General features: G+C 33.0%; 2 protein-coding genes across 2 annotated transcripts; both read right to left on the reverse strand.

The window, feature by feature from the left end:
- Positions 1-3790: 3790 nt before the first annotated feature.
- Positions 3791-11716, reverse strand: LOC144558902 (beta-fructofuranosidase, insoluble isoenzyme 3-like). The gene is made up of 6 exons (XM_078307782.1): positions 11417-11716; positions 7922-8808; positions 7487-7648; positions 6759-7000; positions 4362-4455; positions 3791-4120 (listed from the first exon to the last, which is right to left on the reverse strand). The coding sequence occupies exons 1-6, from the start codon at positions 11601-11603 to the stop codon at positions 3932-3934; spliced, it is 1761 nt and encodes a 586-aa protein (XP_078163908.1). The 5' UTR covers positions 11604-11716; the 3' UTR covers positions 3791-3931.
- Positions 11717-24506: 12790 nt separating this feature from the next.
- Positions 24507-26906, reverse strand: LOC144566387 (uncharacterized). Its single transcript, XM_078316409.1, has 2 exons — positions 26797-26906; positions 24507-26425 (listed from the first exon to the last, which is right to left on the reverse strand). Exon 2 carries the CDS (start codon positions 26405-26407, stop codon positions 24944-24946), a length of 1464 nt encoding a protein of 487 aa, XP_078172535.1. The 5' UTR covers positions 26408-26425; positions 26797-26906; the 3' UTR covers positions 24507-24943.
- Positions 26907-27624: the final 718 nt, after the last annotated feature.

Here is a 27624-nt window from a genome sequence, read left to right on the forward strand (position 1 = left end):
AATTAATTCGATTCGAAATGGGTTCGGTTCGAAACGAATCAAACTAGGTTCGGTTCGAAATTAATTCAATCCAAACTCAAACCTATGGTAAGTTCGGTTCGGTTCGGTTCGATTCGTTGCCACCCCTATCTACCACGTTTAAAGTACTCTTTCTAATTTCCTATATTATTTTTTATTATTTTTTATTTATAAAAAAATTATCGATGGAACTATTTGGGCCTATCAAAATGGGCTCCCATCAATCAGCCCGTTAGTTAAAATATATTAGTCCTGGCAACATTGGGCCTCCGTTATAACTATGACACGCATTGGGAACCATTTGATTCAAATTTCAAAATTTTATTGTTAATAAGTCACATCAGATTGTGGCGTTCAACACAAATCAGACAAACCATATCGTGTGACATTATAAGTCGTTGTCAAGATATTCCCATCCAATTATTAAATAATTATAATAGAATTCTGTATCATCTAAAAACGGTACTAAAAGCAGTAGACTTTTATTAATTGTTGTATTCTCATTATAAGTCGTTGTCAATATCATGAGAATACAACAAGACAGCTGGTAAAAATCAAATGAACCATCTATAAATTTTGTATTGCCACAAACCCTCCTTCGGCAATAACACCCAAAAAGCAGAGGACGCATCCACTGAGAACGCCCTGCACTGGTGGCCTCTGTCTAAATTTTTTTTTTTTTTATTGGTTGAAAGTCCGTAGGTGATTGCATTGATCCAATAATTTACAAAGTAGCTATTACATAGATTTGTTTTGTCAAAATTAAAAAAACATTAAAACCTATACATTGAGCTACTTGTGCAATCATCTAATTTGCTATGTCAGAAAATGAAAGATACGTGAAGTCAGAAAATGCGAATTGATCTATTCGCGCCCGAATAACAAGTAGATGGGTCTTTCGATTTTCTTCTCTGAGAATGTAGACACAGTAGTAATTTTTTCGAGTTGCATATCTAGCAGACTATGCCAAATTCTTGAGGACGAAACGTCTTCTTCTTTCCGAATTCGACGCCGCCCAGAGGAGTTCACATCCGAGAGGCACTGAATCAAACCGGATCGAGACAGACACCACTTAGAGAGGAGGAAGATGAGGGCACTGAATCAAACCGGATCGAGACAGTCACCACTTAGAGAGGAGGAAAATAAGGGCACTGAATCAAACCGAACCAGGACAGTCACCACTCAGCTGAGATGGCACTGAATCAAACCTGAACCGGAAACTGAATCAACCGGACCAGGACAGTCACCACTTAGAGAGGAGAAAGAAAAAGAAAGAGAGGAGAAAGGAGACAACTATTCGCATTCTTGTCATCGGCAACAATCAAAATACGTACATACCTTATTCATATATAGATATAGTAGATACTATGGGGCAAAATGAATTTACAAACCCTCAGTCGAACTCGAAAAGTCGAGGCGAACGGAAAAGACAACAAGCAACAGAATCCTTGAACAAATCTATCCGCTCAATTGAGACACAGCAGGATGAACCGGGCAGACGAAGGAGGGTGGTGAAGGGGCAGGGTGGAGGAGCGAGGTGAATCGGGCGACTCTCAAACCTACGGGAAACTGGATCACCCTTTTTTTTCTTTTCTGCTTTTCTGCGGAGAACCCTAGGAGAGAGGCGGAACTTTCGAAGCTGCCTCTGTCTAAATTTGTAAAAGCCGGTGTGTGAAATGTGTTGATTCATCTCATTATTAGAGCTTTTCTTGGTAATTTCCCTCCAAAATTTATAATATCATATTTATCCGTCAAAATTTTAAAAACTCACAAATTCATCCAATTTATTATCTTTTTTCTATTAAGACTCTTTTTTTATTTATAAAGTTCTTATTTTACCTTCTATTAAAATGTAAAAACTTATAATTTGTGTAAAAAAAATATTCAGTATTCTAATTGATTCAATTAGTTTCCAAGAATACATTATATTTGTTTCTCTACTTGTGCGGAATATATAACAACATTTATGCCTACGCTTCCATTTGTCTTCAAAACTAACCAATTAAAATACTAAACATTTCTCTTAAACATGCTACATATTTTTTTAATAATACTAAAATAAGCACTTTATAAATTTAAAATAAGTTTTAATAGAAAAAATAATAAATTGTATAAATTTGTAAGTTTTTGAAATTTAGAGGGATAAAAATGATGATATGAATGTTAGAGAGAAAATATGTAATTTTGAGATTTTTTTTTGGGGGCATATGAAATCCTCCTTATAAACTTATCTCAAAAAATCCCGAGTCTGGCTAGTATAACATCGGTGTCACATGATACTAACTTCAAAATTGATTGAATAGATTTCAAACGACTAATCCAAACCGTTCAAACCAATTTACTTTATGAGTGATGCGTTTACATTCAAATTTTTTATATTTTCGAGTTATTTTAGTATCAAATTAAGTGGTAAAAATATTGAAAAATGAATGTATTAAAATTAACATAAAAACTCACACATTTGACCGCTTCACTTGATACCAAATAAATTCAAAAGGTTAATAATTTTACATGTAAACGCACAACTAATGAAGTAGATCAGTTTGAACGGTTTGCATTCGTCGTTTGAAATTGATTCGATAGGTTTTGAAGTTGGTGTTATATAAACCGAAATAACACTGATGTTATACTAACCAGACTCAAAAATCCCCCTTAAACAAATGGTGCTTTTACAAATTCATACTCGAACAATATGATTATTAGAGACCCGAAACGATGCATGCCCCCCCCCCCCCCCCCAAGTTGTTAGGAATTATAAGATTTCGCTCATTTAAATCTTTTGCAAACAATCCTTGTTTGGTTGAGACTTGAGAAATTTGCATTCAACTTCTATTTAATTGTGAGTTGGATACATATAGCTGTTTAGCCCCATTCTTATTATTTCAAATTGCAATATCATGAGAATACGGCAAGCCAGCTGGTAAAAATCAAATGAAAACCATCTTAGCTATTTTGTGAACTAAACTCTCTCACTTTCATATTGCATCCGGGTAAAGATTTTGACAGAGTAGTTTTGGGCATTTTGGCTTTATACAGTGCACGAATCATATTCAGTGCTGTTTTCATTCTAGTGCTTGTGCGCTCCATGAAGCCAAAGCTTACTCTCTTAAAATCTTTACCCTTACCACCACCCCTGCTTTGGCAGAGTAACCTGCCATAACCCCAAAAGCAGAGGACGCATCCACTAGTGACGCCCAGCGCTAGGGACCTCTGTCTTAAATTGTAAAAGCCAGTGTGTGAAATGTGCCATTGATGAAAGAATGATTTTGTAGATTCGTTTTATCATCTGCTTCATCAAGCATAGCCTTTCTAGGAAGTACTTCTAAGCACGCTCTATGAAAAGCAAAACAAAAGTATAACTAGTTAAAGAATGTAATTGACCAGGGACCAGACATCTTCTCCTCTATAAAATGACCCTCAATTTAGGATACCTAGCTAGGAGTAGTTCACTTGTTACAAACTAAATTGGAGAGGGTAGTTTCTCCTTTGAATTTGAAAGGAGGTTTAGAAAAACATCCAAATTATTTCTTAGGGTCTTATTCTGTTCATCATCTCTCTCAATTAATGGTCTGTATGCAAATGCCATTATATTTTTATTCTTCATCCATTTTTCCATATTGACTTCAAAGGATCAAAATTGACCTGCTAATTAAGTTCTTTTTTTTTTAAATAAAACATCTATTGCTTAGACAAAGACTTCTTTGTTTTTTTAAATTGGAGAGCCTCAAATAGGAGATGGAAGAAAAAATAAAATGCAAGATAACAACGACAATGAAATACGAACTAAAACTTTTATTGTAGGTTCTATAGAGGTATACAAGCATATTTCAAACTAGAAAGTTATTCTAAGCATCAAAATAAAACTACTGAAACTGCATTCTTAACTCGAAAATAGAACTGCCAAAATAAAATTCTAAAGGCCGATATTCATAAGTGGCTTCTTCAACTCCCAAGCATCAAGTTTGGTGACCTTAACATCAGCAGCACCATTGTTGAAGATGAACAAATGTGCATTATCACCTCGAGCAAGCGTCGGATATACCCTTGATGATATCACCACCTTACCTTTTGCCCCAAAACTCTCCACAACCGAGTTGTCAAGCTAACACCAGATCAGGGAAAGAGAAAAAACCAAGTTAGAGAAGGTAAAATGAATTATATATTAGCCGAATTCTCTCCAAAGTTAATTTGTTGGTTTATAGAGATGCAAAATAGAAAGAAATAAAAAAGACATTGGAAAGATTTTTTGGAATTTAAATTATGAGTGCCAATAAAAAAGCCAAATGTGATTTTTTTTTTTTTTTTCTATTTAAGAAAATGAAGAAAGAAGTATAGTAACTTACAAGAGTCCTTAGAGAGATCGTGCTAGACTTGGTTAGATCGACATCGACATAGCCAGCGAATGTGGGTTTATACTCTTTCGGTACAAGAGTCGAACTGTTTGTTTAAGGAAGAAAGGAAACTCAGGTAATTAGTCAATTCCAGGCATAAAATAAAATAAAATAAAAACTAAACAATGATGACAAATTATGCAGTGTGCCAAAAAAAAATCGATTAATTATACTGGGGAATTTCAGCAGCAACAATAAATTGATACAATGATGCATATATTCTTGTGCTTACCACATAATTCATTGTCTTTTGGCAATTTAACTGCACCATTCAAGAACCTATCAAGGTGTTTATGCTTCAAAATGTTATTGTGATTAATACTAAAAAAACATAAGCATGAAAATTGACTTTAGAAGATGGATACCAACTTATAAAAACCTACTTGAAGATTTTAGTGTGATGCTCATCACCATCCCTTTTACTTCAAACAGGTAAAGGAGTGAGGAGAAAGCACAAGAGAAAGAGCTATCTATAACTACTACAAGCACGGTTGGATGTCGCAATCTAATAATATACACACACTTGGTTCCTCTAATGGCCTATGATCCACTATAAAAAGGCACCAACAATTTCTTGTTCAATTTACAATGAGATAACCATCTGTCAAAAGGATTCTCTAGGCTACTTCAAATATCCCTTCAAAAGAGGATACTGATGCATAAAAGATCACACTTATGTATATATGGAAACTGGCGTGCGCATTAAAAATCTAGGCACCATATACTATTACTATAATACAAGGTAGTTGTGTTATTGAGTTGCTTTTGAACTACAAGAAAAGGCACCATAGATCCTAATATGTCAGTAGATAAAGCTTATATGAAAAATAGTATAAATATATAAATATTCCTTTCAGAATTAGGCTGTTAACAGGTAATTATCTACAAGAATGGTATGATTTGCAACAACAAAAAAGTGTCCTCTTTTACAATTAGGTTGCCATTAGAGGGTCAAATTATATAAAGATGGAATTCTCCTGGTGTTTTCACTATACATTATTTTTGTACTTAGTTAGAAAATGGGAGAATTATCAATCATAAATATGATATAATTTGACATGAAAAAATCTCACTTAAAATAAAAAATATTTCTATGGTAGGTTAAAAGAAAGAAAATATTAACAAAAGATGTTATATTGAAAAGAGGCTAGGATGACATGGAGATCCATCTCTGTGTTTTGTGGTTAGCCTAAAACTGTGTGTGTGTGTGTGTGTGTGTGTGTGTGTGTGTGTGTGTGTGTCACTTGCTTGTGTCATGCTCTGTTGCAGCTTTTCTATGGAGATGGATCTATATAAAATAACTTCCTATTATTAGGTAACAAATTGGAAGATGTTTGGTTTATAAATACATGCATACCTTTAAAAAATAAGCATTTAAATTGAAATGATTTGTGGGGCTTCCATATAGACTATTTGGTTATAAAGAAATAGATTGTGCTTTAATGATGTAAATGTATCACTAGTTTCTGGTGTAAAGTAAGATTAGATGCAACATTCTTTCTAGGAGGTGCATGGCCTTCCTATTCATGTAATTCAACAGAAGGAAGTGGAGGATCTAGTGGTCATTTATGGGTGTGAAAGTGAGATTAATTAAATTTATTTATGATACTTATGATGTTACCTTTGAGTGCAACTGAAAATTTTGTCTATTGTAGTTAAAGGGGTGATAGATAGGGTATTTGTAGTTTGTCGGTTATAGATCAATATTTTTTTTAATTTAAGTTAGATTTGCGTATTAGTTATCTATGTTTCAAATGAAACAGGTGGAGATTGCTCCACTTTTATCAACAAAAAAAAAATACAGTTTTTTTCTATTATTTTTGTGTATTTTACATGACAGAATGACTATTTATAGACTAATTAATCCTTCTAGAAATTTTCTCACAAATCCACTTAGCCACTAATCTAACAATTCAAAATATCTCCCACAGTTATACACCATCTATATATCTCTTACCTATAATCTCTAACACCAAATCATGCATACTGTTGCAATAATTGGTGGCACAGTTATACACCATCTATATATCTCTTACCTATAATCTCTAACACCAAATCATGCATACTGTTGCAATAATTGGTGGTTGTAAATTCTTGTCTCCCATTAATATTTTTCAAGTAAGTCTAACGGGGTATGGAAAATTTTCGTGCTGCATTATTAATTCAATAGTTCTCAAAGGGACAGTTAGCAACTAACTAAAGGGTCTATAACTCAAACAGATGTTAAACCTTTTTTTTCAAGCAAGGAAAATAGTACCAAATAACAATCGGATGGTGATACAAATTAAAACTGTATCTTTTTGTCATATGCATAGGTGAAAATAAATGACAAGCAAGAAATAAACATACCTGGTGGGGTCATTGCACATGAGCACCACATGTTTCTTCCCTGATTTGAAAACCCTAAAAAAGACTGCTGTTCTCTCTTGCAAATCTGAAGTAGCCAAAACATAAAGACCAAAGGGACCAACTCCTCCTTTTACCTCTGCACCATTGATTTTACAATAAGCTTGTGCGTCGTACATATATTTTGGATCGAATGGCTCTGCTTTGTTCAAGCCCGATACATCAAATGTCACCTCTACATCAGCCTATATTGTTGGAAATTATTTGAAGTTAGAGAATAATTTCTAGAGACAATAGAGTTCAAATTGAATCCTTGTATATAATTATCTTTGGAAGGTTCAAGAAATTAAGGAAATGGACAAACTTCTCTTTCAAATTAGACCCATGCATTTAGATTCTACCAAGCAATTTTTAAAATTAACGTCTTTTATACTGAAAATGGCAAAAGATTTTTCTTGAGAACTAGTAGTTTCAGAATTAATCATTAGTTTCAGATTCTAAAGGGAAACATAGATAGAGCATCTATTTATTCCATTTTTACAAATAAGGGCGTGTACCACCAATTTATCATCTTTGTTTCCAAAACCTTTCTTATGCACAGTGCAACAAATGTTGCATTGCATCTTTTAATTAAAAATGAAAAGAGCACTTTTATAAAAAAGGCAAAGCAAAGTAACCTTCAACAAATCAAATTATGTACTGGACAATAATTTCTATTATTAAATTTATACCTGAGCAGTTTGAATTCCTTTCACTTCCAGGGGGTTCCCTGCCATGATGACCCTCTTGCTTCTAACACTGATTTGTTTTCCTCTCAGAGAATTGAGTTCCTCCACTGGCCACTGCAATAGTTGCTTCCCATTTGGATCTAACCAAACTGTCCTTGGGATCAACTACAATTGCACAACCAAAATAAGAAAAAAAAAAAAAAAAAAAACATTAAATTTGAATACATCTAAATTAGTGTTAGTAATATGATTATATAGATGTCAGTTCAAACCCCTCATTTTGCAATGCTTTGTGAGAAACCCACAGAGAGACATATCTATTTAATTGGAAGGGAGATTTTAATTAAATTATAAAAAAAATACTCAGTTATTTGGTACGGTTTACTTATTGACAAAAGATGTTATAAGAAAATATTGTGTTGCCAATAGAATTATTACCTGAACTCCAGCCCAGCCTTTCGTGTTGTCTTCATCAACGGTATCCGATTCATTTGCCCATCCCCACAAGATTCTTCTCTTTTTAAGCGGGTCATAAAATGTTTTCGAGGCATAGAAATTGCCATAATCGTACCTCAACCCGTGTTTGTTATCTTTCGATGTGCCATCCGGCGTGAATCTATCCCTTCTAATATCATATGTACCGATGGTATAATACTCATACCTATCCAAGTCTAAGCTAACCTTGAGCACATGTTTAACACCTTTACCGTTCACTGATGTGTCAACGCCTTGTAAACCCTTCATCGCTACAGGAAAAAAATCCGGGCACTCCCACATACCCGTTCCCCTAGCGGCATGTAACGTGTGCCTTGATTTGACCCATTTTTTAAAATCCTTGCTTCTATACAAGAGGGCCTGGCCTTTCATGTCCCATTTGCTACCAACTACAAGCCTCCAATGCTTGTCTATTGGATTATACCATGCCGTTGTTGGGTCTCGAAATGCAGTTCCATTAACTCCGGGATCAATTGCAATTACCGGGTTATAATCCGGTTTGTCCCATTCAATCAAGAGCGGATCCGACACGTTCTTGGGATACGCTATGTTTTGTACTTGAGTCCATAATATGTTATTCGGGTTAGTATCGTTTTTTGCTACAATACCAGTATAGAGGATTGTCGGTGTGCCATCGGATAAAATTGTGGCTGAACCAGACCAACAACCGTATATATCGAAAGGTTTGGATGGTTTGATTGCATGATCAACCGCAATCCAGTTAATTAGATCCTTTGATACTGAGTGGGCCCACACGATGTTGCCCCAAACAGCACCTTTGGGGTTGTACTGGTAAAAGAGGTGATAGTATCCCTTGTAGAACAGAGGTCCTGATCAGATTCAAATTTGAAGTCTTCGTTAAAAATTAAAAATATTTATTTAGTAGGCTTAAATATATGTGTGTAAATCAATATTTATTTCAGTAAAAAATGAGATAGAATATTAAGACTGTAGTAAGATGTAAATAACACTATTGCAAAAAGACATGAGAAAAGGAGAAAAAAAAAAATTAGAACAATAAATAAGTGATTGAGAAGCATACCATTTGGATCTGTTTTGCATCATTTTGTTGAAGACACCACAAAGTTTCCCCAAGAAAGCGAGAGAAATAAAAAAATTAGATATTAGAAAATCAACGTCTTAACAAGTAAAGAAATAAACGCTAGAAACAAATATTTATTCATGAGATAATTTTCATATAAGATGCTCGGTAACATTATGTAAAGTATTTTATATTACTTATGTAGAATTTGTATGTAACAACACAAATTGAGTTGTTTTTTTTTTTTTTTTTTTTTTTTTTTTTATGAGAAAGATTGATAGGGACTGTCAATGTAACAATACAAACTGAGTTGTCACTGAAAAAATTGGATCATCCACTTTAAATTGGCACAAATCTTAAAGTGGTCCAATTAATTTGTAAATTGGTTCAAATTAGTTTTGATTCTAATTGGACGGTTCAGATTTCAAAATCAAATTTTATGTATAGCAGAGAATATGAATTCACTTATATTTGCATACTACAGAAAAAAAAAATAATAATAACTTAGGAGGACAGGTTCATATACCCTATGGCGGGTGATCTCAGTGAACTCTTCTTTGGGAGACCAATATCATATACCAAATCCCAACAAGAAAGCTTATATTGTTAAGAATTATATTTACTTTTAGAGTACTGATAACTTGCATAGTCAAAAAATTTCCAACTTTATTGCTCCAAACCTATATTTAAAAGCTCCAAATATAACATAGAAGAAAATGGAAAATATGTGCCTAATCCATTTTTACTAAAATAGAAAATTGTGGATCTGGCTTTCTGCCTGAAAACATATTATATTATCCACTAGAGATGTTCTTGATAATCTCATTATTTCAGGGAATATAACAATTCAAAACGTGACAAATAAAGTTGAATCAGAATTTCATACGAAGTGGAAATCAATAATTTAATCAATTTATAGAAGTTTAAATGCATTTTATTAAGAAATTCCCAACAAAGTTTTTCGAGACAAAGTCATTATTCCTAGCAACAACACGAAAAATTAATTCATAAGCTGTTAAGTGATATTTGTCATCATAGTATGTAATAATCCAAACAAAACTAAAATTAGAATTGCAAAATTTTCAAACAAATTTTTTTGCTCCTACAATAGGAAGTCGTAATTCACAAAATATCAAGTAAAATTTTCTATTATATATACTCTTCATCAAAAATAAATCTATTGTACTAAATAATAATTTTCATTTCTGTTGAAAATTATTTTGATTATTGGCTGGCATTTTGTTTTTATTCTCAGCTCCAAAATCGATGTAATTATTTTTTAAAGTACCAAGTGATACTTTAGAACATGAAAAGTAATAATTTCAAAAAGGATTTGATAGAACATGACTGATTGAATATTTGCAAGTATACTGCAAGCGTTAGATATAGTCTCTGATTTTAAAAAAATAAAAATAAAAAAAGCTCTAATAGATATGGACCACATATAGGAATGTCTTTTTCAATGTATTCCTCTGACTAGAATCTATATTCTCCATCAAAACAAAGAAAAAATAAAGAAAAAGTTGAACCAGAAATTCTCTTACTTGTATTGTATGGATAGTTCCATGTCCGCTGCACATTAAGTGCAAAAGAGAGCGGACACGTTTTTTTTAATCTTTTTATATTTATTTTCTATTATTTATTTGCTTTTTAGCCCAAAAGAACCGATCACCCGTTCAGAATTTCCAGCAAAATATTCCTCCGTGCAATTTGATTTTTGACCGTACACCAGGGGAAATTAAATTAGTTAATATAAATAAAAAAAAAAATCCTCTGCTTTAGTTAAACCAATTAATGCCAAAATTTTGCTGTACTGTAGTGGTGTCACCCACAATCTGTGCCAGAAATCTTATCTAATTAAATGATAATAATTTTGAGTAAATTCCACCAATTTTGTGAAACAGAAAAAGGTTTATTATGATATGACATCCAGATATAATTATGTAAATAAGAAGAATTAATTTTTCTTCTAATTTTCGCCCCCATATTTAAGCACTAATGATGTAGCAAGGTGATGTTTACTAAGTCATATTTTTTAAAATTTGAGTATTTGAAATTATAATATAGATAAGTAGTTATCAGAACTCTCTCTTGTTTATACATAACACTTTTATTAATATCTAATGAAAATAACTATTTTCAAGTATATGCCTCCAATAAGAATAGCAACGATGTACATGCACTTCTTAGTACAAAAGACTAAAATAATAATCAAACGTTAACTTCTGAGTATGTAAATATTTACTTTATGTTATATTTTATGTTATATGAGGAGATAGAATCTAGAATTTTGTAAATAACTTTTTTTTTATATGGATATATTTGTTAATGGTAATTTTAACCACTAATTAACCATAAAACAAAAACTTCTGAGTATGTAGATAAATAAAAATTACCATTAATCCAATGCTTCGGGGGCCGAAAATGATAACCGTCGGTGACGATAACATTAGAATCTGGAACTGACGAGGTTTGCAGATGTTGGTACACAACATGAGATCCTTGTACCAGTGAAGCTTGTAAATATATGAATGCCACCACCCATGTCACACAGCAAACTCTAAGCACAAAACCCATTTTCATGAATCTTGTGCAGGATATGGGTGGAGAGAGAGAGGAGAGACAGATATATAGAATTTCTGAGACTGATAGAGAAATTTGTGGGCTGTTCTGTGACTGTGGGGATGTTTGGTGGAGGGTCTATATATAAATTTTTTGTTTTTTTTATTTTAGTCGGCAACAAGTGCCAAGTTAACGAAAAGAGAGAAAGAAATCAAGATAGATTTTGTAATTAAGATGTCTAGGAATTAGCAAAGTAAATCTTTTTAGGGGGTGAATTGGCAGGAGCTAGAGATTGCAACGTATATATATCAGATACAGTTTCTGTAATTAGAGTTTAAAAAAAAAATGCTTATTGTTGGAAAATAATTAAATAAAGTAAAGGCTGTTTAAAAAAGTTAAATATATCCCTGATTTTAATTTGTTCTTATCCAAAAGAATTATAATTAGATATAGTGCACATTACTCGTCAAATAACATCAGTAGCCTATCATTATCTTGCATACTGTAGATGATCCCAATGAAAATGTTATTCTTAATTAGCAACCCTCTATTATAAGATATTGGAATTTTACAAAAGTTTTTTATAGTAAAATTACATAGTAAATAAAGAAAATTAAAAATTACTTGTGTATTATGTTATATCTATTTTTGCATTACTTCTCTTGCAACCATCTAAGCCGTTTTACAAATTAATGTTGATCCAAAAGATTTGAACATTAATTAATTCAAAAATAGATTCACTTCGTAATTATCTTCGATGGAGCTACGGCATAGGTCGGGGAACCGAGAAGACGAATATAACAAAATAGAAATAATATAAAACTTTTCTCAAAATAAAATAATTAATGGTTAGAATTAATAATTATCAATTAGATTCAACACATCACTAACAATACAAATTCCAAGAAAAAAAAATCAGTTAATGAATTAATCTATCAGTTTGCCAAAATGAAATTTGTTGTAATTAAAATGGCAGTAGAAATGACAACTTGAATGCAAAAGTACATTTTTTTTAGCTAATCAACTACAAGTAATAAAATCAAAATTCTAAAAAGAGTAGTTCTACGTACAAACTGTATATATATACCATCTACTCCATTTCAAAATTTTAATATTTAATTAGAAAATTTTAACACTATGCTTTTCTTGTAAATGAAATGATTACCAGTCAAATAGAATTCTACTGGATTAACCCAAATTTTGCAGTTTGAGCTGTTTTGTTTTTCACCTAATAATTGATACATGATTTTTTTTTTTTTTTTTTGGCACTTGGTGAGAAAATGGGAACAATCTCAGGTCGATTAGTGTACCCATAGAAACTTCTAAAATAATCGATTTTTTCCATCAAAATATCACTGTGTGACAAGTAAGAAAACTAACTATTTTTTCCATCAAAATATCAGGTTAATTAGGAGACTAATTAAATATTTCTCTTAAACATGTTATATACTTCTTATTTTGAGTGAGGCTATGGTAGCATGCATAGTGCATATTGATCCGTATTATGGATCAATATCTTCACTTTTAAAATCTAAACAATCAATCTAAACGATTCAACATGATCTTCATATGAAAATATACTTACAAACTAAATTTTACATTTTTTTTTTAACTTTTTTTACTATTTTTAGATAGATAAAAAGAATCACTCGATCTAAAGATTCTAAGACCATTCAAAAGTTCCCAAATAAATATTTTATAAATTTACGAAACTTGAAGGCCAGACCTTCACTTTTCTCTCAAAAAAAATATTAAATTTAAAATGAGTATTTATTAAAAAGTCAATAAATTTAATAAATATGTGGGTTTTTAATACTTAGAAGAATAAATATAATATTAGATATTTAATTTTGAAGTTTCCAAATGATACACATAAACTTGTATAAAAGAGATGGAAGAGATGCAGTACATATTTGTCTATTTTTAAAACTACAAGCATCTTATTAAATTGTAAGGGAAAAAAAAAAAAAGAGCTAGCTCAACGAAAATTGTAATGTATGGCCCGGCCCAAAACGTTGATTTCAATCTCCGCAGCCTGGTCTAAGCCTAGCCTACGGAAATAAACCGTTTGACACGTGATTCACCAGTCACCACTCGATAAACCCTTCCACTCTTTCCTCTGTCTCGATTACCTTCTGAGCGATTGGGTCGCAAAATAGCAATCCGACGACGATGGGGCCGATTGGTGTCTTCTCCCCCACCAGAAAGCCCTCATTTATAATCCCTAGATTTTTAAGCATTTCTATTTTACTAAGAAAGCCCTCATTTATAATCAACCTCGTAGTATGGAGACAACAAGTGTGAGATAGCTTAATGATGTAGGTAATATATTAACTAAACCTGTTATTCGATATTAGATGTTTGCAAGGTGAAATAAATGAAGTCAGGATAGTCTATGTGGTGCTTAGTAATTTTTCTTTTTTCAAACAAACTGGTACAAAATCTGAATCACTAACTCTGAATTGTAACTTCTTTAATGTTATGAAACTGTTTTAGAACTTTTTTTTACTGGAATCTGACATTTGAGGCACAATTATTAGGAAAAGGGGGAAACAACTAGGGAAGGATAGCTTAACTAACCAAAAGTGTCATTTATCTTTATTATTTGGAAAAATAATGTCACCTTTTCAATCACATAAAACTAGAGTGAAATTATTCCATGAAAAATTAGTGTAAATGATGTTTGAGAAGTGAAATATATTATCTGAACAGGAGAGATTTGATTAATATTTTGTCATATATTTTAGCGCTGTGACCGAATTTCAAAGTCGTTGAATTTGGTGTATATTCATTTTAAATATTGGTTCAATTGAAGCTATGTGCAACTGGTACCCAGTCTTTCATTTGAAATATTGGTTCAATTACATAGGACTGTATTAGGCACGCAAAATTGTGTGAAAACAAAACTGAAAATCTCCTTTGGCGCATTCAACTGTGATTGAGAGGTTTGTGGGCTGTTTCTGTGAGGATGTCGGTTGGAGGGTCTGTATGATTGTTTTTGTTTTTTATTATTTAATTTCAGTCGGCAACTAATGCCAAAGTACTTTTTTGAGAGAGATCTTGTAATTATATATTAAGATGTCTAGGAAGCAAAGTAAAATCATTTTAGGGGATGAATCGGTAGGAGGGATTACAGCTATTTTATTTTTGTTTGCTTTATATCAGACATTCTTTCTGTAATTAGAGTTTAAAAAAAAACAATGTTTATGTTGGAAAATAATTAAATAAAGGAAATTAAGTAAAGACAGTTTTAAAAAGGTAAAAATATCCCTGATTTTAATTTGTTCTTATCTAAAATATATGAATTATAATTAGATGGAGCGAACAATTAATCTCAAAATAGCATCACTTCATAATCATCTTCAATGGAGCTACGGCATAGGTCAGGACTCAGGAGCCAAGAAAACGAATAGAACAGAATAGAAATAATATAAAACATTTTTCAAAAGAAGTAATATGAAGTCCAACAAAAATAAATAGAAGTTAATTATTCTATGAGTTTGTCAAAATGAAACTTTATGTAATTAAAATTGTAGTACAAATGACAACTTGAATGCAAAAATACAAATTTTTGCTGCACAATGAAATACAGAGTGAATAGTAGGTAATAAAACATGACAAGAAGTTTAATAGTTTAATAAAATAGACATGAATAGTAGGTTTGTACGTAGCAGATATGACTGAATAATGAATAAAACATGACAAGAATATTGACGTCATGTCTATACTAATTGCGAATTATGATGGATTTACCTCACTACTACAAAAAAAAAACCCTTTTATATCGGTTAGAATCGCGTTCCGTCATCGGATTCTGGACCGATGCATATCGTCCCAATAGGAAATCCATAGATGTGTCAAACATTTTTCTTAATGAACAAATACTGAAAGGGGATCACTGGCTTGCTTAGTCCAGGCATCCACAAAAAAATATCACACTAAGCACTGAGTGAGAAGAAAACACTCATCAGTAATTTCTAAGCTCCAAAATTAGTACTCCAGGACTAGGTGGTGTGAAGTTAAAAAGAAAGTAATAAAAAAATCCATAGATAAAATTGAAAAAAAAAATCAATTCTATAAAAGAAATAAAAAATTAATTCCATAGAAGAAAGCAAAAGAAAATTAAATTTCATAGAAGAAAGTGAAAATAATTAAATTTCATAAGTTGTGATTCCTCTTGTCGACTCTGAACTCGTTGGGTTCAATTGAAGTGAAGCTCTTGTTCCAATATCCCCGGCTCTTGTCGTTGAAGGCATAACCGATCAATCAACGCTTTGACTTGGCATTAAGAATCTTATTACCGCGGTGAGAGAGTGAACAACTAAGCTGCACAAAACATCATCAAGCATCATATTTGTAACTTAGTTATCTTGAAAAGCATGGCGTATCCGATAGATATCAAATCTAAATCAATATGATTCCCGCTTGAAATTGTCTGATTCCCTTTATAATGCTTGCATACTTGATAGTTAATAAAAATATTTTTTTAATGGGATGTACATAGAATTATGTTGGAAATCACAACTTTATCAAACTTTATCATCACTAACAAAAGCCACAATGTGTATTGATATCTCCATATTATATCTAAATTACGGCCCTGATTTACACTGAAACCTGTGCTTTAAAGCCTATATATGTGGACTTTTTTACTTGTATTTCGATGAAATGTGGTACTGCTATACTTTGTTTGGTATTTTGCAGGAAAAAAGGGCGAAAAACTGGATCTAACTACTTTTCATACGGTCCGTATGACATTCTGTATGGACCGTACAAGATCTGCCCAACCACACAGAAGGTTCCACAACAGAGGCACAAAGTCTCCGAGACAAAGCACAGGCATACGGTCCGTACCGGATCCCGTACGGACCGTACGACGCTAATTCGGAAAATCCAGCTGGAATCTGAAATGAGCATAATTTAAGGAGGCCGAAAAGGAAGCCTCTGGGGGCGTGATCTGAGACATTAAAGGAGATATTCAACAGCAGAAAAAGGGGGATTGGGTCATTGAATGATGACAATCTTTCCTAGGGCAAAAACAAGAGGAGGAAGAGAGGAAGAGAGGTGAAGAACGCGAGTTTGCAACGGATCTTCGGATTTTCCACTGTTTTGTCATGAACTCTTTCATTTCTTGTTATTTGTGTTATCTTGTGAACATGAGTAGCTAATTTACTTTGTTTCTAGGGCTAAGATGTAGTTTCTAGTTTGGCTTTGTTTGCATGCTACTTGGGTTTTGTGTTGAATACTTGTTTTTACCTTGTTGTGTAGTATTTTGATTGCCTTATTTGTGCTTGCTTGAATTGATTAGTCATCCCGTTAGATGAATGCGCACATCTAAGTGTTAGGAGCCAAGTCTATGACATTTAATCCAACCGAATAAAGTATATGAGGTAGGGTGAAACCAAGGAGTACCCGAAAGGTGAAACTTTCCTTGAGGCGAAAGTCCTTGGATACTTTTAGTAAACCAACAAGTAACTTAGATAAATTAGGCCAAAATGCGAAAGTTGAGGTTTAACGCATCTAAGAGGGAAGTATTTGAGTCCGGTAATCGGGTACTAAGCCAAAATGCAAAAGTTGAGGTTAGGTATCTAGATCTGGTCGATAGAAACCCTAAACATTAGTATCAACACAGAAAACAGTAGCTGCAACATCAACTCGGGGTCCCATACGGACCGTACGGGAATCTGTACGGGCCGTATGCCTCGGGGCTGAACAGAAATGAAATCTGAACCCTGGAAACGCCTTTTTATCAATTGAAAACAACTTTAATTCTCTTTTATTGTCTTTTAAACTTGTCATAAATCAGTAGAATTGTTAGAACTAAACCAAACCAATTTCTCTCACTTCTAGAATCTTAAGTGATTTTAGGATAAGTCCGGTCATTTTCTTCCGTCCCTGTGGATCGATACCTGAGCATACTCATCGATAGGATAGTATACTTATTATCTGATTTGACAGAGTATAAGAAAGGTTTAAAAGGTATAGCTTGCTATACCGAAACTTTGTAGCATATATTCCGTGCGAACATGTATGTAGCGTGAAAGCATGACGCCCTAGCTCTAAGTGAATTAATTCGATGTGGACATGTGGTGACTAAAAAATTATGTTAGTTTAGACTTTAGACATGGCACGTGGATGTTTGAAATAGTTTGTACCGTCAACTCAGAATCAGATAAATTAATGTCAAGCTTACTGTCTTCGTCAGAATCAAAGAAAACCTGCATGTTTATGACTTGTAATCATACATACAATTCCTTCTATAAAAATTCCTTTTATAATTCATTCTTAGAGAAATGAAGAAAACAATTGGGATCTCCTTTTATTTTTGTACTTTTTATTTTTCTTCTCTCGTGGTAATACTGTTACGATTTCAAATGCCTCTATTTTTTGTACCTCTATCATATCTCTATTTTTAAAAACTCATAATTTAAGACTTAAAAGTCAAAATAAAACCATTAGATATGGTAAGTAATAAAACAAAATCTAAAATAGCTTTACAAACTGTATTCACTCCATTTAAAATATTTAATACTTAATTAGAAAAAAAAAACTATATAGCCATTAGCTTGTTACATGCTCTTCTTCTAAATGACATCATTACCAGTCAAATAGGGTTCTATCGGAGTTTGGCTGCTTATAATTTATTTGCTTTAAACTTGGTAAGAAAATGGGAACAATATCATGCAGATTTTTTAGGTCACTGACAAATAAGCATCAATGTGTATTTATGTGTAACTTAGACACAAGTGAATGATCAGTGGCAATATGCAAGCATCAGACTGTACAAGATTTTTAATATAACTAGTAAAAGATAAGTGCTGATCTGTGAGTACTTACAAACATTGTTGCCAGAACAAATCGTCAAAATTTAACACACTTAAAACCAGTATTATCAAAACCACCTTTAGATTTGCACTTTGAGTGTGTTGTGGGGACCATATTTTGTTCCTTTGTGAATGTAATATAAAAATACATCTTTAATCTACTAATCTGACAAGACTTCCTGCAAATCAGACAAAAAATGAACTCACTGGTAATTATTGAAAAATTAAGACCGACAAAATTGGCACCTATAATAACACTTCTTGTCAAGTGAACCCCCAACCCCCTATCCTATCTCTATCAATTTAATTGTGGTTTTAATCTCCCAAGCCTCTAATTGCAAAACCTTGGTATCTCCCTAGCCTATAATGACTGCTGACAAATTGGTCAGAGGTTTGGCCAGAAAATTATAAAGTTTACAAGGAAGCATTTGACATGATATTATATAATGATGAACAATAAATATAATAAAACTGAAGGTACTAGAGTCCTCAGCGATATCTCAGATGTGTAAGCTAAGTTGATGTCATCAAACCTTGCAAATGTTGGTTTATATAGGTCTCAACAAGGTGTGCTTTTAGTTTGAGAAATTGGAAAAACTCTAATCTTAGTGAAAATCAGAAATATATTTCTGATCCATCTTTACACTCATATTGTAAACAAGTGGTAATTTTTCGTCTAACCTAAGCACACTATTTAACTTCTACATTAACCAAAGAGTATAACATGAACAGTTCAGTCATTATGTACCAGTAACAAGCTTAAAAACTCTCAACAAGGTGTGGTTTTAGTTTGAAAAATTGGAAAAACTCTTTATCTTAATTAAACTAAGTAGTAATTTTTCTTTACACTCATATAATAAACAAGTAGTAATTTTTCACCTAGCCTAAGCACATTATTTAACTTCTACATTGATCAAAGAGCATAACTATGAACAATCCAAAATGAATTTAGATGAAATAAACCAATAGATTATCTAGAAAACACCAAATAATTCCCCCAAAATAACAATTGTCACTCAACAGATGTATATAGGTACGGGTCAGTATAGTTGACTGATATATACAGGTATGGGTCGGTATGGTGTGACAGATGTACATTCTGTTAAGTGTAAACTATTATACCAGTCAAGTCAAACAAGAACTATAAAGTAGATTCAAAAAATGTTGAAGTCACCCGAAAGCAAATTACTAAAAGCATGTAACAACAATACTAAAACCTAGATCACAATCACTCAATAGAAAAACAGATTACACATTTTAAAAAAGAGTTGTGGAACCCAAATTATGTTCTCTAGACATGTGAAGAATAACAAGGCATGTAAACCCAACAGCGCAGGGATAAATCAAGTTTATCGTTGCCCAGACTATCAAGTTTATCTTCTTTGCCCGTGCTCAAATCAAGTGACACAAAATCATTTTTTCCCATAGGCATAAAGAGAACATCTTTCTCGAGATGAAATGAAAAGTGCCCGCTGTACTTAATGCGACTGATACAATGATCATTAAAATAATTAGGCAGGGGAACTGGATACATTGCATCAAGGTTCAGTTGGTACTTTAAAGTCCACTCTTGTCTAGTGTAGCTCTCAAGAACCCAAATAAATAGCCTTTTATCACTGCACATAGACAGATAATGTAAGACCCCACGGGACTGTCCAATTTCAATCAGATCAAGGTTTTCCAGATTTGGTGGACGGATAATTTGATAGGAACAGTTGTTTGGATCAACGCTCAGGATTTCATCTTGAGTTGTTAAGCGATGAACCCTCCCGTCAACAAAAGTGCCCTTGGAATACTGGTTGATTCTCACATCCAACACCAACATTTTGTGATGTTTTCAAATGCCTCTCTCATACAAGAATATGTCTATGTCAAGCTCGCCCGTGAATTTAATTACGTGAAACTGATGGAACACTTGAGGATCAAAAGCCAAAGAAAAAACTGCAGACCAGATATCGTGATTTTGTTGTATAGGGTTCCACAAGGTGAACAGAGTCCGGGTTGCTGGGTTATAGACATGTAACTCATGTGCAAACCGTGCTAACTTTTTAAAGGCTCCGACAATGAGAAGCCCGTTACAACAATCTAGTACCTAACGATAATTGAGACATGATAAGGCACTCATCGTCCCATCAACCTCCACCTTGTTGATGTCACATGATAAGTTCACAAAGCTGACATCAAATACATGGTTGTAGAAAAAACCTGTCATAGTCGGTTACAAGTGCTTGTTGTGGCAAGAGGCATCAGAGGAGAGGGAAAGCCATGTTTTGCAGACACTTTTGCACCAAAAGAAGAATTTAGGTGGCAATCGAGAGAGGATCTCCACGACCAACACATCTGGAAGTTTGCTAAACAGTGATGTGTGCCGTTTGTGCTTTTGAATGTTGTTCTTCCTCTTGCGCTAAACTAAGGCAGCAACCCTTGTCCCTGAAAAATAATTTTCATTCTCATATAAACCAATTAAGAAAAGATTCAGTTGACTCATATTTGCCTAATTGCAAAACAGCCCTTGATCAAACAGACATAAAATCTATAAAATTGGACAATAAATAAATATTGAAGAATTAAGAGTGTGTATTTTAAAATTAAGAGTGTATTTTAAAGTTGGCCTGAGAAATCCTTCTTTCCTTAATTTAGGAAACACAAAAAAATAAATATATTTGACTTAATTAAAAAAAGACTGTCCTATTGATTTCAATATCAATGTCAAATTTTCTTGTTGTGGAAACATAATTATCCATGTACCTAATTTTTTTGGCACCAAGAAAAGGGGTACTGATGCTTATTTATCAAAATATATGGCACTCAAATGTTTGTAAAGAAGTCAAAAATGCTTCTAACAGATATTGGCACCATTTCTGGAAGTACCATACAGTAATAAACCCATCGCATTTCGAGTGCGTATCCTCTGAGATATCTCAACTTTTGCGTGACCGACATGTCCGGTGCCTATTCGGAAAAGTATCCTCTGCGGAGTTTTTCCGTGCGGTGCTGTGCGGCGCTTTTAATCTGGTCCGTTCGTTTCGAATCGGACGGATCAGATCAGATCTTGCCCGAATTTTAAAAAAACTCAAAATTTGGTGAACCCTTAATCCAGTCCGTCCAATCCGAAAGGAACGGACCAGATTAAAAGCGCCGCACACGGAAAAACTCCGCAGAGGATAGCGTTTCGTGCCGATTCGGGGGTGATGTAGGGGTCAGTATTATGTGTGCTTTGAGATTCGTGCAGAACGTATTTAAATGGTTAGGATTTTCCATAAAGTCACGCAAAGTTTGAGATATCTTAGAGGATACGAATTCTCGCATTTCTGCAACAACCCTACATTTCATCTCAATGAAAAAGGAAAAATAGGGAAAGGGAAAAGGGGGGGATGTGTGAATGGGTTTGGCTTTGAACAAACTGTATCCAAATCCAGATCTATATCGTCTAATCTGCGTTGAGATTTGTGTAGATGTATTTCAAACTTAATAAATATAAACGGTCCTGGAATATAAACCGTTTGCCAGAATTTGATGCTAATCGGACGGTTTAGGCTCAGTTTTGGATAAGACTTTGATCGAAGCGCTTTTGACAGAAATCCCACCCAGAGAGAAAAGAGAGATAATACAGGAGCTTCCGCTTATTATCATATCTAAATAATTAAATTTCTCTTAATTTATTAATCATAGTTGTTCAATTTTTTTTTATTTTCTTGGAAGTAAGGCTACCATACATTGCAATGCATAGACATTTTTGTATACTGGACTATAAATCACCGGATTCAAAGTTCAAATAACCGATCCAAAACGTTTATCTTGTTCTCCATATTAATATGTGTTTGGAGACCAAATTTTATATTTTTTGGAAATTTTTTACTAATTTTTTAGATTTATTGAAAATCGTTGTTTTTTTATGGTCCAGATTTGTCTGAAAAACAACGATTTTCAATAAATCTAAAAAAATAGTAAAAAATTTCCAAAAAATATAAAATTGGGTCTCCAAACACATATTAATATGGAGAACAAGATAAATGTTTTGGATCGGTTATTTGGACTTTGAATCCGATAATTTATAGTCCAGTGTACAAAAATACCTATGCATTGCAATTTATGGTAGCTTTATTCTTTTCTTGGTATAATTTGTTTCTCTATATTCAATCAAAAAAATTAATTCATCTTAATTGTTCATTTATTTTGTTTTAATCATCTATAAATTTGTTTTAAGTTACCCTTAAAAATCTCAATTATCACAATTTATATGTATAGTGCATAAATCACAGTTAATGAATATATTAGTTTGTCAAAATAAAATTTGTTTTAATTAAAATTGCTGTAGAAATGACAACTTGAATGCAAAAATATAAATTTTTCGCTAATCGACTTAAGTAATAAAAAAAATTTCTAAAAGAGTGGCTTTACAAACTGTATTCACTCCATTTCAAAATTTTAATATTTTATTATAAAAAAAATTATACATGCATTAGCTCTCTTCTAAATGACATCATTACCAGTCAAATAGGGTTCAATATGTGAATACTTTTATACATTGTTGCCATAACATATTGTCATAATATATATAACGAAGAAAATAGTATCACATGTACCTCTGTAGTGTCTTCATTTGAAATAGTTTAACGTTCTTTAGAATTACAGCTTAGTATATAGTGGAAATTATCCTTTTTACATTTTTTAACGGTTGAACCCAATTGAAAGGAGAACCGCACAATTGAGAATTTACAACATTATCAATTTGTAATCTGCACTATGAGAGTGTTCAGGGACCATATTTTTTGGAATGCACATTTAAGGCCAGTAACATCAAAACCACCTTAAGATTTGCACTTTGAGGGTGTTGAGGGGACCCTATTTTTATTCATTTGTGAATGTAACATAAAAGTACATCTTCAATCCACCAATCTGACAACATTTTTCCTGCAAATCTGACCAAAAAAAGATGGACTCACCGGTAATTGTAGAAAAATCAAGACGCCAACAAAATTGGCTCCTATAATAACACTTCTTGTTAACATTTGTGAATTGTGAATGTCAACAAATCTTGCAAAAGTTGGTTAATATAGGTCTGGAGCAAGAGATGCATGAACAAAGATATGATGTCAGCATGGTTCAGTCATTACGTACCAGTATCAGGCTTGGAAATTCTATTGCTAGTTTGTTTCAGGTTTTTTTTTCAGAACTCTCAACAAGGGTTGGGTGCCTTTAGTTTGAGAAATTGGGAAAACTTTGATCTTAATGAAACTAAGAAATATATTTCTAATCTCTCTTTACACTCATATAACAAATAAGTGATCATTTTCCATCTAACCTAAGCACATTATTTAACTTCTACATTAACCAAAAAGCATAACATGAACAATCCAAAATGAATTTAGATGACATAAACCAATAGATTATCTAGAAACACCAAATAATTCCACCAAAATATCAATTGTCACTCAACAGATGTATATAGGTACAAGCCAGTATAGTTGACAGATATATATAAGCATGGGTTGGTATAGTGTGACAATGTATACATATATATAGCTTGACTGGGACATGGTAAGATCAAACTTTCAAAAATCAAGCATTTGCAAACATAGCCAAGTTTATAATCAATCAACAAAGTCTTGACAGAGGTCCAGCATTATCAGAATAATCCAGAGAATTGCCACTTTACAAGTGCACTGACATGAGACAACATAAAAAAACCTGGAAGTTGCAAATCTGCCACAAAATTAAACAAAATCAAGCATTTGCAAACATAGCCAAGTTTTTAATCAATCAAGAAAATCTTGACAGGGGACTAGCATTTCCAGAATAATCCAGAAAATTGTCACTTTACAAGTGCACTGACAAGAGAACATAAAAAAAACTGCAAGTTGCAAAACCTTGCAACAAATTCACCAAACCTAGTAACCTCAGATTAGAAACTACCTAATACAAGTTATTATTAAAAATAACGATCAACCATAGAAATTACGTGTCATGCGACAGTAATCATAGCACAATCCTCAAACCCAATCGAGTTTCAGGTCTGATGAGTGGAACAACAAAAACTTTCATTTAAATTAAACAAAATATCAACTTCAGCTAAAATTTAGCATAACATAAAATTAAAAGACAACAACAAACATAGTAATACTAGATAGTCAAGTCAACAAAGCGAACCTTCCATCACAAGTCTCATATTTTGAGTCTTTGGATAATTCTTTCATTATCTACACAAATACAAAAATCCCTCTCAATGTAAGTAACCAAACTATCATTCATCCATTGATCCCCCATTCCATTCTTTAAACAATTTTTCACCACAGTTACAGTTGAAAATACCCTTCTAACACTTGCAGTAGTTACCGGCAATATCAATGCCAATTTTACTAATTTGTAAACTAAGGGAAAAACATTGTGCTTGTTTTTTTCCACCATTTTCTGAGAAAGTTCAACTAAGCCCCTTACCTCTAAAAAATCTCTATCACTTTCCAAATCCATGTAGTAATTCTCCAATTCACTTTCTAGGACAACAAGATCGTATTGGCTGAAATCAGAGAGATAGAATTAAGCTAATTGAAGCAACCTATCTTTGTTGAATGATGAAAAAGTGTTATTCGGATCTAAGCATGACATGCAAATAAGAAGTTCGATATTAGTTTCTGTAAATCTGTCATTAAGCTCTCGCAATTGCACATCAATAACCGTGTAAAACATATCAACACGATAATAATGCAAATTAGTTGTGTTTGTTGGACATTGTGGGTCATCAACGTGCAAATCTTCCATATTTGGAATTTCAATATTGTGTTTCTCACAAAATGCACACACTTCTTGGAATAACGATTCCCATCCACTATCCCTCATTTTTTGCAACCGAGATTTAGCTATTTTCACCAAACACATAGCATTCACTAAATCTAGATCTTTGTGTTGCAAGAACTGTGATAGATCATAAGTGATGAGTAAGGAATTTCTCAAGAGATGACAATTGAATACAAACTCAAAAGATTGCATATGACGTAATACTCCACGAGCCTCTGCTCGTTGGTCCCAAAGAAATGACCCACCATTTTCTACTTCCTCAATTACATCTATCGTGGCTGAAAATAGTGTAATCACACTATTTAGAGCCTTCAAATGAGAACTTGATCGAGTATCATGTGCACATAAAGGATTTGTTTCTTGGTTCAGACCTATTCCTATTAAAATCTCATCATTTGAAAGAGCTTCCACAACTTCAATTGCTCGCTTATCACGTAATCGATCGCACTTTTTACCTAATGCCCAAACAACCTTGATAATACTACAGACCTTTTGAAAAAATAAGCCAACTTCAGTATTTTCCCTGGATACTGCAACAAGAATTCGTTGAAGTTGATCAGCAAAGCAATGAACGTAATATGCTGATGCATTTTCCCTCATGATTAATGTTTTGAGACCCTTGAACTCATCTATATTATCAAAAGCTCTATCGTAACATTGGCCACGTAATCTAGACAACGTTAGGCCATGCTTACCAAATAAATTTTCAAGTGTCGTCTTTAAAGACAGCACTGCAGTATCGACAGTATAGGCACCGGCAGTATCAGAAACAGGAACGATACCTAAGAACCGTTCAACAGCAGCACCTCTTTTGTTCACAAACCGAATTATAACTGTCATTTGCTCTTTCCTATAGACATCACTTGACACATCAAAAAATACAGAAAACATCTCATCTCCAAGTTCTGCAATTACATCTTTATTTGTCTCCTTTGCAGCAACGTTGACTATATCCTTTAGAATACCAGGTGGAGTCAACTTTAGAGTTTTGGTAGCATTTTCAAAAATAGCATTACCTATTTGTTCATTATGATTTCCTAAAAGCTTCAACAGTTCAAGAAAATTCTCTTCATCAGTAGGTCTAAACTCGTCATGCTCCTGGAATGCAAAGCCTTGCTTTGCAAAAAATCGAGCACAATCTACATAGGTATTTTGCTGCACTTGATAATCATCCATCTCCTGCTTGATACTTTGTCTCTCTGGCATGGTTTGGATACTTTATCTCTGTTTCATCAAATTCAAACATTTGTAAACACAATTAATAGTGGGCTAGGCTACTATGACATTGGTGTTATTTGAAATTAAATAACACCAACTTTTAAATCCTTAGATCTGCCTTGAGATTCGTAATATCCGTTTTTACTGTTCAAGCACTTTATTTTGTACGAATCTCAAGGCAGATCTAAGAGTTTAAAAGTTGGTGTTATTTAATTTCAAATAACACCAATGTCATAGTAGCCTAACTCATTTATTCATTGTTATCTTTTACAGTTAACAATCAAAGAGAACAGCGCCATCTTAACAACAACAACAAAATGAAATTATGAAAGAAACAAAATGGACGTTGGAAAGTATGGAAATAAGGAGATTCGTACCAGCACTAATAGAGAAGAACCAGTGGAACCCGGAGAGCCGGAGAGAAGGAGAGAAGAGGTGAGTGGAGCCCAAACGTGGTGAGCCGCTGAGTCGGAGAAGGAGAGAGGTGGTAGAAGGAGAAAAACCCTGGTTTCTAAAAAACGAGGCGCTTGTTTGGTTGAATGGTTTTTAGACTGGACCGCAACGGTAGGTTTTCTGGGTTGGAAATAGAGGCGATCAACCGGTTCGGTCCAAACCGAATTAGAGTCGCAATAATAATCGCAAAAAAAAAAAAACAATAACCGTATATGTACACACAGGTCCCGTCTTCATCAGTAAAATTAGAAGAAATAAAGTTGTCATTTGTCAAGTAAATAAAACTCAGTTCATTTTAATTTTTAAACTACTATGCTCGTACAATTAACTTTTACTTTAATTATTACTATAGAAGAGACTTCTAGAACAAAAATCAATAGAAACAATAGGAAGTGATTTCTTTGAAAAAGAAAACTTTCTAAATTATAAATTACTTATATCTCAATAATTAAAATAAGAGGAGAGTTTATATGCCTCCATCATGCCTATATTTTTAAAAACTTTAATAACTCAAAATTTATAATTTAAAGGTCAAAATAAAATCGTTGGATATGATCTACATCATTTTATATATACACGTGTAAAAAATTATGACATTTCAACTTTGTTTTTGTTGTCATTAAGAACTTGTAAAAACGTACTAATGTTGATAATTTCTAGACGTTGATTTTTCAAATGATTGATTCACATAAAAACAAAATTGAAATGTGAGATTTTTTTTATAAGCACATAGAGAAAATAGCATAGATCAC

This window comes from Carex rostrata, chromosome 1 (assembly GCF_964058835.1).
Source record: "Carex rostrata chromosome 1, lpCarRost1.2, whole genome shotgun sequence".
Lineage (NCBI taxonomy): Eukaryota > Viridiplantae > Streptophyta > Magnoliopsida > Poales > Cyperaceae > Carex > Carex rostrata.

Coding starts and splice junctions, on each gene's coding strand:
- LOC144558902 (XM_078307782.1), bottom strand. CDS start 11,603: ATGAAAATGGGTTTTGTGCTTAGAGTTTGCTGTGTGACATGGGTGGTG. Junction 8,809..11,416: donor CCCGAAGCATTGGATTAATG/GTAATTTTTATT, acceptor GAATCTGATCAG/GACCTCTGTTCTACAAGGGA. Junction 7,649..7,921: donor AAGGCTGGGCTGGAGTTCAG/GTAATAATTCTA, acceptor GTGCAATTGTAG/TTGATCCCAAGGACAGTTTG.
- LOC144566387 (XM_078316409.1), bottom strand. CDS start 26,407: ATGCCAGAGAGACAAAGTATCAAGCAGGAGATGGATGATTATCAAGTG.